This window comes from Parambassis ranga, chromosome 16 (assembly GCF_900634625.1).
Source record: "Parambassis ranga chromosome 16, fParRan2.1, whole genome shotgun sequence".
Taxonomy (NCBI): domain Eukaryota; kingdom Metazoa; phylum Chordata; class Actinopteri; family Ambassidae; genus Parambassis; species Parambassis ranga.
In genome coordinates, this window is record NC_041036.1 from 13,586,060 (window position 1) to 13,600,873 (window position 14,814).

Below are 14,814 nucleotides of genomic sequence, written 5' to 3' on the forward strand. Positions count from 1 at the left end.
GAAGAGGTTACAACACAGCCGAACGTCACAGAAGCCATTGAGTTTTTGTTCATTTTGTTAAAATACTTAATAATCAATATGTATGTCGTTAGTGGTCTTGTGATACTGTGTGAAACAGATGTTTCACTGCATGAAGTGCAGCATGTAAACACCTGCATTTTACTGCACCAGTTGTGGGGAACACAGAGTTTAGGAGCACTTTAAAGCTTGTTACTGCCTCACAGAAGAGTCAAACAAAGTCAAGACAGAGTTCAGTCCATAACATCTCTTCATTTAGAAGTTAATCTAGTTGTAACTTTATTAATAAAGGGAATTTAAAAATAGTACTTTAGTTGAACTCTGGTCATTTAAGCTGCTCCTTAGAATCCTACCAATTTAGCTGAATACTAGATGAGTGTAGATCCATCTGTTAGCATTGCTAACATGGTCAAGTATAAAAGTTACTAAACATAATTGGTAAAATACTCCCACACGTTACACATGTATGTGTATGTGCACATGTAATTTGCTGAGTCTCCATGGTGTGGCTTGACCTGCAGCTAGCTAGTACCCAGCTAACTGTCTAATTCACTAGTTAGCAGCTCAAATAAAATTAGATACATTACAGACATGGCAGATTCATAGAGAATTAAAATCACCAGAAATTACCTGAAGTAATCCTGTGTGAATGGGGATCAGACGCTTCACTTAAAGGCAACATACATAATGATGATGCTGCATTAACCTGATCACACATGTTTAAAGGCCTGTATTTTGTCATCTGCACTGAATGAAACAAATCTGCACTGTTGATGACCCTTGTAGTTTATTGACAAAGAAAGATACACATCAAACACAATCAAAATCAGTAGATTCTTAAAATGTAACATTAAAATGCTTAATATAGGTTGATATGGCGCATCAGTGTAAAAGTACAGGAGGTCGCATGTAGACCCAAGCAGAAGCATTAAACTCGTCACTCACTGACAGTGGAGAAGCGACATGGCGACAACAAATGTCTGAAACAAGTCAAGTGGTTATACTTTTAAAAAAAGAAGCTCAAAGTGCCTGTCATAGCATTTGATTTTTATTCTCATCTAGATTCATCCACAGGCCCATTTACATTCATTCCATATTCACACTGGGGCTCTCTTTCAGTGGCTCTCCCCTCCACCTCCTCCTCCTCTTTCTCCTCCTCCTCATCTCTATCGCTCCTTCTCTTTCGTTCTTTATTTTTCTGCATCTCTCCTCTCTGCGTTCTGCCTTTCATGTTTTCACTCCATTAGCTGAGGTTACAGAGGAAGGGCTGATGGCTTCTCTCTCCTGCGTCCTTGCTGCAGCGGTTTTGCTGCAGCTGTCGGGCTGTGATAAAGAGAGTAAAAGAGGAGAAGTTTCACACTAATTACAACACAATAATGAAGCACTCGGTAGAAGCAGCAGTGAAAATGAAGGTCAAACAGTCATTCATATGGAGTGAATAGAGTCTATTAGAAAGCATCTGAAGCGACCAGATATCACTAAAAAATGAAGTTAAGAACATTTACCGGTCACACCGGCAATACTTCCTGGTCCTCAGCTCCTGCTGGGCCTGCTTCATCTTCAGATATTTTCTCTGCAAAAAGAAAAAAAAATCTACTCACAAAAACATTTACTTGTTTATTCTATCTGCTTATTTGAATCCATTTCCCCCACCTTACCTTCTTTCTTCTGATCCTTATGCATGTGACAATAACACAAACTATCAGCAGAATCACAACAATGCTGCTGACGCCAATTGCGAGCCAGATCCACCATTTGAGCCCGAGGAACACAGCGTCACTGGGCAGAGTGTCACCTGAGGAGCAAAGGACAGAGGCGAGAGAATCCATTCCATTCAGAGGAAACATAACATCAGCAATATGTGGTTATAATATACAGGAAAGTACATACAGTTCAGGCAGGTAGGGTTATCAACATCGCCTTTGGAATTGGATCTGGTTGTTGATTTAGTTGTTGCTAGAGCAGGCTCTACAAAGTAAGAATACAGCACACAGTCTGTAGGATGCTTTTTTTAACAAAAAAAGGATTCCAGTAGAAGCCCTACCTGTTACAGCGATGTTTAGACTCTCAGTATGGATTACTGTCCCCTCATAGATGATCTTACACTGCCAGCTCCCTGCGTCCGAGGCAGCCACAGCACTCAGTACTACCTGTGACTCTTTGTGTGACTGTCCATCCGGGCCCGTCCACTCCACTGATGGGCCTGAGTCCAGCTTCGACACCTTACACTGGAGCGTAGCCGCACTGCCCACCAGGAGGGCACCTGACGGAGTGACCCAGACTGACACAGAGAGGAGGGGTAACAGGTGTGAGGGTGCAGCGAGAACCACACAGAGAAGAGGGACAGGAAGTAAAGAGAGGAATTCAACACAGAGGTCTCTCAGACAGGGTAGATATTATCAAGTTTCAAGTGTGACTAATGGCTTTAGGCTTCTGTTGGAAAACATTTTTAGGTCAGTTGAGGTGTGCTTTAGGTTCAGGGTTAGGGAAGTAGTCACGACTGTTATGGTTGCAGTGCTTTTCCAGTCTTCATCTAACAACAATCAACAACAATCATTTAATAATTTCAGTGTTTTGTAGGTCTCCTGCTCACCTGAGATCACAACAAGTGTGTGTACAGCTTTGTCTGTTCCATCTACATTGCACCTGAACTTTCCACCATCTGCTTCCGTCAAACCAGAGATTTTCAGGTGCTTATTTCTGAGCGATGACCTTTTTACAATGTCACCAGCGCCTAATACAAAGGATGCAAACAAAAACAGAATAACCTCAGTGCAATCTCAGCTGCTTTTAAAGCAATTAAGTCGTGTCCATTTATGAGTACCTTTGCGAGGTAACCCTTTTGAGGCATGCTCTAATATCAGTTCATTTCCACGATACCAACTCACAGTGGGCTGCATGCTGCCATCCCCACACCGCAGTTCACGAGTATCTCCAACTTTTGCAACGATAACGTCACCTGCAGCAGAGAGTGCACCCAGCACTGAAGAGAGGATTATTATTACATTATTATCATTGTTATTAACATCATTATTATTAGTATTTTGTTTTACTGCACGTTTACTCACCGAGCCCCATCCATACAATCATCTTCATTCTGAACGTTGAAGCTGAGGAATAAAAATAATAGATTAATGTACATTTCCTGATTACTCTCATGGTGTGAATGTGAATCTATTCTGTAGATACGCTACAAAGGCTTCTGTTCAAGATAAACCCTCACCACCAAGAAACATGTGATCCTCCAACCACCAGCCCATCTCTACTTCCTTCCTTTTTCTATTTCTTGTTATAAAAATCATAAAACTTAGCTACATAGACCTCAAAATGAAGTGGCCTGAAGGTCACTAAGAAAATGAAACATGATTGATAAAATATAATCCATGTTTACTTAGACAAACTTGAGCAGCAAAAGGACTCTCGAACAAAAAAGTTCCAAAAAAGCAGTAGTTTAAAATTAAATAAAAAACAAGCAACTAAATAAATGTACATTTCTTTTCTTTTTCTTAAAAAATCCCTTTCTCACTGTCAGCAAGTTTAAATTTCTTTGGGTACAAAAATTACCATCAGAATTAAATCAGAATTATTCAGATTTTTGTTATAGCCTATGACATATTGTCACTTTAACTACTACAGTTACAATTAAACACATTATTTCTAATATTTAAAATTAGACCTTATATGCAGTAAAGGCTCATCATTTTTTTCTTTTCTTCTGTTTAAAAGCAAATTAAGCAAAATGCTGAATTACTTGTAATAAATAAATAAACACCTAATTAAAATGCACCATAGAGAGATGTTTTTAGCACTTTTAAGTCCGAACTCCATTACGGAACATACGGAACAGTAGTTTCAAACGGTCATATGACGCCATAAATTCAATTTTTCAATGTCAAACTTAATATCCTTGTGTTGTGAATGAGATCTTACCTTAATTTGGAGCTTGTTCAGTGTTTTTTGTGTCTGTATTGAAGGAAAAAATCTCTAATCATCCACTTTGAGCCTCACCTCTTCAGAAACAAAAGCACAAAGATGCAAAGCTGTAGAAGGCGGAAGGCATCTGAAGAGAAACCTGCACTGAAAGTTGTAGGCCAATGCAAACACCAGCTCTTTGTGGGTTTGTTCATGCCTGCACTTTCTTGCAATCTAGGCCTGGCATTCTACACACATACACTTGAAAAGAAAAAAAAACTCAATGCAGTGGCTTCGAAAACACTCGTTCATAGAAATATCCAAGAGAGTTATTCTGACTATTTTGCCAACGCATCACTCTGTTAGGTCATGCGGAATCCACAATATACAAAATAGAGAAATGAAGCTTGTTCATTATGTAAAGCAGCAGTTTGAGGGATGTGACTGTAAGCACAAAACAATGAAAAAGAAGAGGCTGTGTGACCCAAAGACAATTCTTTTATTTGACACAGCAGAAGTAACAAAGCATTTGTTTTCAAAATAAAAACAAAATAAAACAAGAATCACCCTCACCAAAACTTTAAGAAAAACAAGTTGATTTGTAAATGTTTCCAACACACATTTCAGCTTTTTTATTTGATATTTTCTCTTAAATGTGGATGCCGTTTTTACTTCCTCAGTAAACAGGCGGAAGAAGAGGTGGTGTCTGGCAGACACTAAGCTGCAGTCGTCCCATAAAAGAGGAGGGGGCTGGAAGCAACATACTCTGATAGGGAGGGGGGGCAGTGACTACTGATGGCAGCGAAATCAATAGTCATGGATTAACAGTGACACCTAAACTTGTAAAGACTGAACGGACTGAGCCAAGTCCCTTTTTATTGTCTGAGGTCCACTCACTGGGTTTTTAGTAAAACAGATGCCAGCTGGTTCTCGGTTTTACTCTCAGATAACACTCTGAATCTGCTCCTTGGAAAGATGCATTGTTTGTATCGGTGAATCAAAAGAAACAACCACCCCAACACTTATCTGTACATCTGAACCAGTTTATTTAACTGTGTATATATGCAATTTGAGAGGTTTATTTACATGTTTGTCAGTTGTGAAGCGTGCCAGGTCATTTGTAAGAGCTGGGCGGAGTGCAACTATAAATGAGTGTGTTTTGTTAGCGTCCACATTTTCTCTCCTCAGTCACCCAGAGTGTAACACTCCTACGTCTCACTCAGCCACCCTACGGTAGAAGTAGAGGTATCCCAGGTCTTTGGGGGGTTTCTCTGAAGCACAAACCTTCTGATTGTTGAAGATGACCCACCTGTGAAAACAGAAGTAATAATCATTTTTGGGTCTGATAACACCAGCTTTAAACTAGATAACATAATCTGTAATTTCCTGGGTTCAAAAAAAGGACCCACTGGTGCAGATGGGATAACTCGTATTACCTAAATCTCTGTCTCTTTAGGTGTGTGGGTACATTGGCGGATATAACTTCAGTACTGTGGACTGATTTGTTTGAACCTGGAGTATGGTGCCCCCTACTGAGGCATCCAGCCACTTTCATTACATTTCAATGAGATTCTTTTCATACATCTACCTACAGAACAGACAGCACAGCTAACCATATTTCTAAAAATTGCTGAATGAATGGTTGTATGAACTAATTAAAATATGCATTTTCCATGTTGCAGGTTAAAGAGGGATGGCCCAACAACACAGGTCAACAGCAACCATGATAGCATTGAGAAGCCTTAGCGTATTTTGTGTCTCTGTTAATGTATTGTTAATGACACCAGGTTTAAAGCACCATATTCTTCCCATCAAATGCCCTATTTAGCTGCAAGTCAAACCTTTACATGATCTAAATGAAGTATTGTGTGAGGAGAGTTTTGTTTACCTTCTTCAATACTCTCTTCAGTAACTGCTTCTGCTTACAAACGTGCCATGAAGCTTCAATTAAATATACCTTAATGTTAGTAACACATGCAAAAACCACTTACTGCTGGTCCTTCTTGATGTGACAGACGTAGTGGCCACACATGGTGCTCGTCCCCATGTGACTGACGAAAGCGAACAGCTCGTACTCTGAACACAAAATAAGACAATTACTTCACTTGTAATTATGAGAAGCATATGATTATAAGATACATGTGATATAAATATGTGGCTTACTGCCGGGTCCGTCTCTGACACGAGGACCAGGTGGAGGATCCCTGCCACCCTCACTCTCGGCAGCTGAGCGTCCTCCTTCAGACACATCCATGGACTCCAGGTCATCCAGGTGAGAGAATATCCAGTCCACTGCCCGGTCCGGGATGTTACTCTGTGTAACAGACACAGTTAAGAGTAATATATGAAAACGTTGTCAAACTGCTCACACAGGTTTTTTTCTTAAGATATAATGTAATGTAAGATGTAATGATACATAGGTGAAAAACTTTTGTGCTTAGAGTGTCTAACTCAACATGAGACCGGTAGTCTTGCCAGCTATTTCCGCTCAGTACAAACTATCATACCAGTCGTAAATGTTTTTCAAAAAATGGGGCAGGCTTATGGTGAGGCATTGCTGCTTGTAGTGTTCAGAAATATTTGCAGAATCACTAATACCTTGGATTTTCACAGTTTTATTGTAAAACTGACAACACACATTCCCCAGTGTACCTGTACTTGACTGTACGCTATTTTGAATGTCCTGTGTTTAAACTAGTCCAGCTGTCACTCTGGCACACGCTTCATTTACTTGTTTATTCTATCTGCTTATTTGAATCCATTTCCCCCACCTTACCTTCTTTCTTCTGATCCTTATGCATGTGACAATAACACAAACTATCAGCAGAATCACAACAATGCTGCTGACGCCAATTGCGAGCCAGATCCACCATTTGAGCCCGAGGAACACAGCGTCACTGGGCAGAGTGTCACCTGAGGAGCAAAGGACAGAGGCGAGAGAATCCATTCCATTCAGAGGAAACATAACATCAGCAATATGTGGTTATAATATACAGGAAAGTACATACAGTTCAGGCAGGTAGGGTTATCAACATCGCCTTTGGAATTGGATCTGGTTGTTGATTTAGTTGTTGCTAGAGCAGGCTCTACAAAGTAAGAATACAGCACACAGTCTGTAGGATGCTTTTTTTTAACAAAAAACGTATTCCAGTAGAAGCCCTACCTGTTATCGCGATGTTTAGACTCTCAGTATGGATTACTGTCCCCTCATAGATGATCTTACACTGCCAGCTCCCTGCGTCCGAGGCAGCCACAGCACTCAGTACTACCTGTGACTCTTTGTGTGACTGTCCATCCGGCCCCGTCCACTCCACTGATGGGCCTGAGTCCAGCTTCGACACCTTACACTGGAGCGTAGCCGCACTGCCCACCAGGAGGGCACCTGACGGAGTGACCCAGACTGACACAGAGAGGAGGGGTAACAGGTGTGAGGGTGCAGCGAGAACCACACAGAGAAGAGGGACAGGAAGTAAAGAGAGGAATTCAACACAGAGGTCTCTCAGACAGGGTAGATATTATCAAGTTTCAAGTGTGACTAATGGCTTTAGGTTTCTGTTGGAAAACACATTTTCAGGTCAGTTGAGGTGTGCTTTAGGTTCAGGGTTAGGGAAGTAGTCACGACTGTTATAGTTGCAGTGCTTTTCCAGTCTTCATCTAACAACAATCAACAACAATCATTTCATAATTTCAGTGTTTTGTAGGTCTCCTGCTCACCTGAGATCACAACAAGTGTGTGTACAACTCTGTCTATTCCTTTTACATTGCACCTGAACTTTCCACCATCTGCTTCCGTCAAACCAGAGATTTTCAGGTGCTTATTTCTGAGCGATGACCTTCTTGCAATGTCACCAGTGCCTAATACAAAGGATGCAAACAAAAACAGAATAACCTCAGTGCAATCTCAGCTGCTTTTAAAGTACTTAAGTCGTGTCCATTTATGAGTACCTTTGCGAGGTATACGTTGTGAGGTATACACTATCAGTTCATTTCCACGATACCAACTCACAGTGGGCTGCATGCTGCCATCCCCACACGGCAGTTCACGAGTATCTCCAACTTTTGCAACGATAACGTCACCTGCAGCAGAGAGTGCACCCAGCACTGAAGAGAGGATTATTATTACATTATTATCATTGTTATTAACATCATTATTATTAGTATTTTGTTTTACTGCACGTTTACTCACCGAGCCCCATCCACACAATCATCTTCATTCTGAACGTTGAAGCTGAGGAATAAAAATAATAGATTAATGTACATTTCCTGGTAGAATAAAACAGATTACTCTCATGGTGTGAATGTGAATCTGTTCTGTAGATACGCTACAAAGGCTTCTGTTCAAGATAAACCCTCACCACCAAGAAACATGTGATCCTCCAACCACCAGCCCGTCTCTACTTCCTTCCTTTTTCTATTTCTTGTTATAAAAATCATAAAACTTGCTACATAGACCTCAAAAAGAAGCGGCCTAAAGGTCACTAAGAAAATGAAACATGATTGATAAAATATAATCCATGTTTACTTAGACAAACTTGAGCAGATTGTGCACCAGCAAAAGGACTCTCGAACAAAAAAGTAAAAAAAAAAGCAGTAGTTTAAAATTAAAAAAAAAACGAGCAACTAAATAAATACATTTCTTACATTTCTTTTTCTTAAAAAATCCCTTACTTTCTTTTTTAAAGGCTTTTCTTTCTCACCGTCAGCAAGTTTAAATTTCTTTGGGTACAAAAATTAACATCAGAATTAAATCAGAATTATTCAGATTTTTGTTATAGCCTATGACATATTGTCACTTTAACTACTACAGTTACAATTAAACACATTATTTCTAATATTTAAAATTAGACCTTATATGCAGTAAAGGCTCATCATTTCTTCTTTTCTTCTGTTTAAAAGCAAATTAAGCAAAATGCTGAATTACTTGTAATAAATAAATAAACACCTAATTAAAATGCACCATAGAGAGATGTTTTTAGCACTTTTAAGTCCGAACTCCATTACGGAACATACGGAACAGTAGTTTCAAACGGTCATATGACGCCATAAATTCAATTTTTCAATGTCAAACTTAATATCCTTGTGTTGTGAATGAGGTCTTACCTTAATTTGGAGCTTGTTCAGTGGTTTTTGTGTCTGTATTGAAGGAAAAAATCTCTAATCATCCACTTTGAGCCTCACCTCTTCAGAAACAAAAGCACAAAGATGCAAAGCTGTAGAAGGCGGAAGGCATCTGAAGAGAAACCTGCACTGAAAGTTGTAGGCCAATGCAAACACCAGCTCTTTGTGGGTTTGTTCATGCCACTTTCTTGCAATCTAGGCCTGCCATTCTACACACACACACTTGAAAAGAAAAAAAAAACTCAATGCAGTGGCTTCGAAAACACTCGTTCATAGAAATATCCAAGAGAGTTATTCTGACTATTTTGCCAACCCATCACTCTGTTAGGTCATGCGGAATCCACAATATACAAAATAGAGAAATGAAGCTTGTTCATTATGTAAAGCAGCAGTTTGAGGGATGTGACTGTAAGCACAAAACAATGAAAAAGAAGAGGCTGTGTGACCCAAAGACAATTCTTTTATTTGACACAGCAGAAGTAACAAAGCATTTGTTTTCAAAATAAAAACAAAATAAAACAAGAATCACCCTCACCAAAACTTTAAGAAAAACAAGTTGATTTGTAAATGTTTCCAACACACATTTCAGCTTTTTTATTTGATATTTTCTCTTAAATGTGGATGCCGTTTTTACTTCCTCAGTAAACAGGCGGAAGAAGAGGTGGTGTCTGGCAGACACTAAGCTGCAGTCGTCCCATAAAAGAGGAGGGGGCTGGAAGCAACATACTCTGATAGGGAGGGGGGGCAGTGACTACTGATGGCAGCGAAATCAATAGTCATGGATTAACAGTGACACCTAAACTTGTAAAGACTGAACGGACTGAGCCAAGTCCCTTTTTATTGTCTGAGGTCCACTCACTGGGTTTTTAGTAAAACAGATGCCAGCTGGTTCTCGGTTTTACTCTCAGATAACACTCTGAATCTGCTCCTTGGAAAGATGCATTGTTTGTATCGGTGAATCAAAAGAAACAACCACCCCAACACTTATCTGTACATCTGAACCAGTTTATTTAACTGTGTATATATGCAATTTGAGAGGTTTATTTACATGTTTGTCAGTTGTGAAGCGTGCCAGGTCATTTGTAAGAGCTGGGCGGAGTGCAACTATAAATGAGTGTGTTTTGTTAGCGTCCACATTTTCTCTCCTCAGTCACCCAGAGTGTAACACTCCTACGTCTCACTCAGCCACCCTACGGTAGAAGTAGAGGTATCCCAGGTCTTTGGGGGGTTTCTCTGAAGCACAAACCTTCTGATCGTTGAAGATGACCCACCTGTGAAAACAGAAGAAGTAATAATCATTTTTGGGTCTGATAACACCAGCTTTAAACTAAATGAATATCACCTCAATTATAGATAACATAATCTGTAATTTCCTGGGTTCAAAAAAAGGACCCACTGGTGCAGATGGGATAACTCGTATTACCTAAATCTCTGTCTCTTTAGGTGTGTGGGTACATTGGCGGATATAACTTCAGTACTGTGGACTGATTTGTTTGAACCTGGAGTATGGTGCCCCCTACTGAGGCATCCAGCCACTTTCATTACATTTCAATGAGATTCTTTTCATACATCTACCTACAGAACAGACAGCACAGCTAACCATATTTCTAAAAATTGCTGAATGAATGGTTGTATGAACTAATTAAAATATGCATTTTCCATGTTGCAGGTTAAAGAGGGATGGCCCAACAACACAGGTCAACAGCAACCATGATAGCATTGAGAAGCCTTAGCGTATTTTGTGTCTCTGTTAATGTATTGTTAATGACACCAGGTTTAAAGCACCATATTCTTCCCATCAAATGCCCTATTTAGCTGCAAGTCAAACCTTTACATGATCTAAATGAAGTATTGTGTGAGAGTTTTGTTTACCTTCTTCAATACTCTCTTCAGTAACTGCTTCTGCTTACAAACGTGCCATGAAGCTTCAATTAAATATACCTTAATGTTAGTAACACATGCAAAAACCACTTACTGCTGGTCCTTCTTGATGTGACAGACGTAGTGGCCACACATGGTGCTCGTCCCCATGTGACTGACGAAAGCGAACAGCTCGTACTCTGAACACAAAATAAGACAATTACTTCACTTGTAATTATGAAAAGCATATGATTATAAGATACATGTGATATAAATATGTGGCTTACTGCCGGGTCCGTCTCTGACACGAGGACCAGGTGGAGGATCCCTGCCACCCTCACTCTCGGCAGCTGAGCGTCCTCCTTCAGACACATCCATGGACTCCAGGTCATCCAGGTGAGAGAATATCCAGTCCACTGCCCGGTCCGGGATGTTACTCTGTGTAACAGACACAGTTAAGAGTAATATATGAAAACGTTGTCAAACTGCTCACACAGGTTTTTTTCTTAAGATATAATGTAATGTAAGATGTAATGATACATAGGTGAAAAACTTTTGTGCTTAGAGTGTCTAACTCAACATGAGACCAGTAGTCTTGCCAGCTATTTCCGCTCAGTACAAACTATCATACCAGTCGTAAATGTTTTTCAAAAAATGGGGCAGGCTTATGGTGAGGCATTGCTGCTTGTAGTGTTCAGAAATATTTGCAGAATCACTAATACCTTGGATTTTCACAGTTTTATTGTAAAACTGACAACACACATTCCCCAGTGTACCTGTACTTGACTGTACGCTATTTTGAATGTCCTGTGTTTAAACTAGTCCAGCTGTCACTCTGGCACACGCTTCATTTACTTGTTTATTCTATCTGCTTATTTGAATCCATTTCCCCCACCTTACCTTCTTTCTTCTGATCCTTATGCATGTGACAATAACACAAACTATCAGCAGAATCACAACAATGCTGCTGACGCCAATTGCGAGCCAGATCCACCATTTGAGCCCGAGGAACACAGCGTCACTGGGCAGAGTGTCACCTGAGGAGCAAAGGACAGAGGCGAGAGAATCCATTCCATTCAGAGGAAACATAACATCAGCAATATGTGGTTATAATATACAGGAAAGTACATACAGTTCAGGCAGGTAGGGTTATCAACATCACCTTTGGAATTGGATCTGGTTGTTGATTTAGTTGTTGCTAGAGCAGGCTCTACAAAGTAAGAATACAGCACACAGTCTGTAGGATGCTTTTTTTTAACAAAAAAAGGATTCCAGTAGAAGCCCTACCTGTTACAGCGATGTTTAGACTCTCAGTATGGATTACTGTCCCCTCATAGATGATCTTACACTGCCAGCTCCCTGCGTCCGAGGCAGCCACAGCACTCAGTACTACCTGTGACTCTTTGTGTGACTGTCCATCCGGGCCCGTCCACTCCACTGATGGGCCTGAGTCCAGCTTCGACACCTTACACTGGAGCGTAGCCGCACTGCCCACCAGGAGGGCACCTGACGGAGTGACCCAGACTGACACAGAGAGGAGGGGTAACAGGTGTGAGGGTGCAGCGAGAACCACACAGAGAAGAGGGACAGGAAGTAAAGAGAGGAATTCAACACAGAGGTCTCTCAGACAGGGTAGATATTATCAAGTTTCAAGTGTGACTAATGGCTTTAGGTTTCTGTTGGAAAACACATTTTCAGGTCAGTTGAGGTGTGCTTTAGGTTCAGGGTTAGGGAAGTAGTCACGACTGTTATGGTTGCAGTGCTTTTCCAGTCTTCATCTAACAACAATCAACAACAATCATTTCATAATTTCAGTGTTTTGTAGGTCTCCTGCTCACCTGAGATCACAACAAGTGTGTGTACAGCTTTGTCTGTTCCATCTACATTGCACCTGAACTTTCCACCATCTGCTTCCGTCAAATCAGAGATTTTCAGGAGCTTATTTCTGAGCGATGACCTTCTTGCAATGTCACCAGCGCCTAATACAAAGGATGCAAACAAAAACAGAATAACCTCAGTGCAATCTCAGCTGCTTTTAAAGCACTTAAGTCGTGTCCATTTATGAGTACCTTTGCGAGGTATACCTTTTGAGGTATACCCTGATATCAGTTCATTTCCACGATACCAACTCAAGGTGGGCTGCATGCTGCCATCCCCACACAGCAGTTCACGAGTATCTCCAACTTTTCCAATGATAACGTCACCTGCAGCAGAGAGTGCACCCAGCACTGAAGAGAGGATTATTATTACATTATTATCATTGTTATTAACATCATTATTATTAGTATTTTGTTTTACTGCACGTTTACTCACCGAGCCCCATCCACACAATCATCTTCATTCTGAACGTTGAAGCTGAGGAATAAAAATAATAGATTAATGTACATTTCCTGGTAGAATAAAACAGATTACTCTCATGGTGTGAATGTGAATCTGTTCTGTAGATACGCTACAAAGGCTTCTGTTCAAGATAAACCCTCACCACCAAGAAACATGTGATCCTCCAACCACCAGCCCGTCTCTACTTCCTTCCTTTTTCTATTTCTTGTTATAAAAATCATAAAACTTGCTACACAGACCTCAAAAAGAAGCGGCCTAAAGGTCACTAAGAAAATGAAACATGATTGATAAAATATAATCCATGTTTACTTAGACAAACTTGAGCAGATGTGCACCAGCAAAAGGACTCTCGAACAAAAAAGTAAAAAAAAAGCAGTGGTTTAAAATTAAATAAAAAACAAGCAACTAAATAAATACATTTCTTACATTTCTTTTTCTTAAAAAATCCCTTACTTTCTTTTTTAAAGGCTTTTCTTTCTCACCGTCAGCAAGTTTAAATTTCGTTGGGTACAAAAATTAACATCAGAATTAAATCAGAATTATTCAGATTTTTGTTATAGCCTATGACATATTGTCACTTTAACTACTACAGTTACAATTAAACACATTATTTCTAATATTTAAAATTAGACCTTATATGCAGTAAAGGCTCATCATTTTTTCTTTTCTTCTGTTTAAAAGCAAATTAAGCAAAATGCTGAATTACTTGTAATAAATAAATAAACACCTGATTAAAATGCACCATAGAGAGATGTTTTTAGCACTTTTAAGTCCGAACTCCATTACGGAACATACGGAACAGTAGTTTCAAACGGTCATATGACGCCATAAATTCAATTTTTCAATGTCAAACTTAATATCCTTGTGTTGTGAATGAGGTCTTACCTTAATTTGGAGCTTGTTCAGTGGTTTTTGTGTCTGTATTGAAGGAAAAAATCTCTAATCATCCACTTTGAGCCTCACCTCTTCAGAAACAAAAGCACAAAGATGCAAAGCTGTAGAAGGCGGAAGGCATCTGAAGAGAAACCTGCACTGAAAGTTGTAGGCCAATGCAAACACCAGCTCTTTGTGGGTTTGTTCATGCCACTTTCTTGCAATCTAGGCCTGCCATTCTACACACACACACTTGAAAAGAAAAAAAAAAACTCAATGCAGTGGCTTCGAAAACACTCGTTCATAGAAATATCCAAGAGAGTTATTCTGACTATTTTGCCAACCCATCACTCTGTTAGGTCATGCGGAATCCACAATATACAAAATAGAGAAATGAAGCTTGTTCATTATGTAAAGCAGCAGTTTGAGGGATGTGACTGTAAGCACAAAACAATGAAAAAGAAGAGGCTGTGTGACCCAAAGACAATTCTTTTATTTGACACAGCAGAAGTAACAAAGCATTTGTTTTCAAAATAAAAACAAAATAAAACAAGAATCACCCTCACCAAAACTTTAAGAAAAACAAGTTGATTTGTAAATGTTTCCAACACACATTTCAGCTTTTTTATTTGATATTTTCTCTTAAATGTGGATGCCGTTTTTACTTCCTCAGTAAACAGGCGGAAGAAGAGG

At 39.8% G+C, this 14,814-nt stretch overlaps 3 protein-coding genes across 4 annotated transcripts; all 3 read right to left on the reverse strand.

Annotated features, from left to right (window-relative positions):
- Window positions 1-786: 786 nt before the first annotated feature.
- Window positions 787-4,278, reverse strand: LOC114447932 (T-cell surface glycoprotein CD4-like). 2 transcript variants are annotated; one of them, XM_028424491.1, is made up of 9 exons: window positions 3,949-4,278; window positions 3,087-3,128; window positions 2,843-3,001; window positions 2,612-2,752; window positions 2,063-2,299; window positions 1,909-1,986; window positions 1,677-1,813; window positions 1,524-1,591; window positions 787-1,341 (listed from the first exon to the last, which is right to left on the reverse strand). In XM_028424491.1, the coding sequence occupies exons 2-9, from the start codon at window positions 3,112-3,114 to the stop codon at window positions 1,272-1,274; spliced, it is 918 nt and encodes a 305-aa protein (XP_028280292.1). In that variant the 5' UTR covers window positions 3,115-3,128; window positions 3,949-4,278; the 3' UTR covers window positions 787-1,271. The 2 variants fall into 2 exon arrangements, with proteins under 2 accessions (XP_028280292.1, XP_028280291.1); XM_028424490.1 differs by lacking the exon at window positions 3,949-4,278 and having other exon boundaries at window positions 3,087-3,205.
- Window positions 4,279-4,410: 132 nt separating this feature from the next.
- On the reverse strand, window positions 4,411-9,218 carry LOC114447926 (uncharacterized). The gene is made up of 10 exons (XM_028424482.1): window positions 9,031-9,218; window positions 8,117-8,158; window positions 7,876-8,031; window positions 7,645-7,785; window positions 7,094-7,330; window positions 6,939-7,016; window positions 6,707-6,843; window positions 6,094-6,244; window positions 5,922-6,006; window positions 4,411-5,239 (listed from the first exon to the last, which is right to left on the reverse strand). Exons 2-10 carry the CDS (start codon window positions 8,142-8,144, stop codon window positions 5,146-5,148), a joined length of 1,107 nt encoding a protein of 368 aa, XP_028280283.1. The 5' UTR covers window positions 8,145-8,158; window positions 9,031-9,218; the 3' UTR covers window positions 4,411-5,145.
- A 272-nt stretch (window positions 9,219-9,490) lies between these two features.
- Window positions 9,491-14,306, reverse strand: LOC114447925 (uncharacterized). The gene is made up of 10 exons (XM_028424481.1): window positions 14,134-14,306; window positions 13,222-13,263; window positions 12,978-13,136; window positions 12,747-12,887; window positions 12,196-12,432; window positions 12,041-12,118; window positions 11,809-11,945; window positions 11,196-11,346; window positions 11,024-11,108; window positions 9,491-10,319 (listed from the first exon to the last, which is right to left on the reverse strand). Exons 2-10 carry the CDS (start codon window positions 13,247-13,249, stop codon window positions 10,226-10,228), a joined length of 1,110 nt encoding a protein of 369 aa, XP_028280282.1. The 5' UTR covers window positions 13,250-13,263; window positions 14,134-14,306; the 3' UTR covers window positions 9,491-10,225.
- Between the last annotated feature and the right edge of the window lie 508 nt (window positions 14,307-14,814).

Coding starts and splice junctions, on each gene's coding strand:
- LOC114447932 (XM_028424490.1), bottom strand. CDS start 3,177: ATGAGAGTAATCAGGAAATGTACATTAATCTATTATTTTTATTCCTCA. Junction 3,002..3,086: donor GATTGTATGGATGGGGCTCG/GTGAGTAAACGT, acceptor TCCTCTCTTCAG/TGCTGGGTGCACTCTCTGCT. Junction 2,300..2,611: donor CACACTTGTTGTGATCTCAG/GTGAGCAGGAGA, acceptor TCTCTGTGTCAG/TCTGGGTCACTCCGTCAGGT.
- LOC114447925 (XM_028424481.1), bottom strand. CDS start 13,249: ATGAAGATGATTGTGTGGATGGGGCTCG. Junction 12,433..12,746: donor CACACTTGTTGTGATCTCAG/GTGAGCAGGAGA, acceptor TCTCTGTGTCAG/TCTGGGTCACTCCGTCAGGT. Junction 11,347..11,808: donor TAAGGATCAGAAGAAAGAAG/GTAAGGTGGGGG, acceptor TCTGTTACACAG/AGTAACATCCCGGACCGGGC.
- LOC114447926 (XM_028424482.1), bottom strand. CDS start 8,144: ATGAAGATGATTGTGTGGATGGGGCTCG. Junction 7,331..7,644: donor CACACTTGTTGTGATCTCAG/GTGAGCAGGAGA, acceptor TCTCTGTGTCAG/TCTGGGTCACTCCGTCAGGT. Junction 6,245..6,706: donor TAAGGATCAGAAGAAAGAAG/GTAAGGTGGGGG, acceptor TCTGTTACACAG/AGTAACATCCCGGACCGGGC.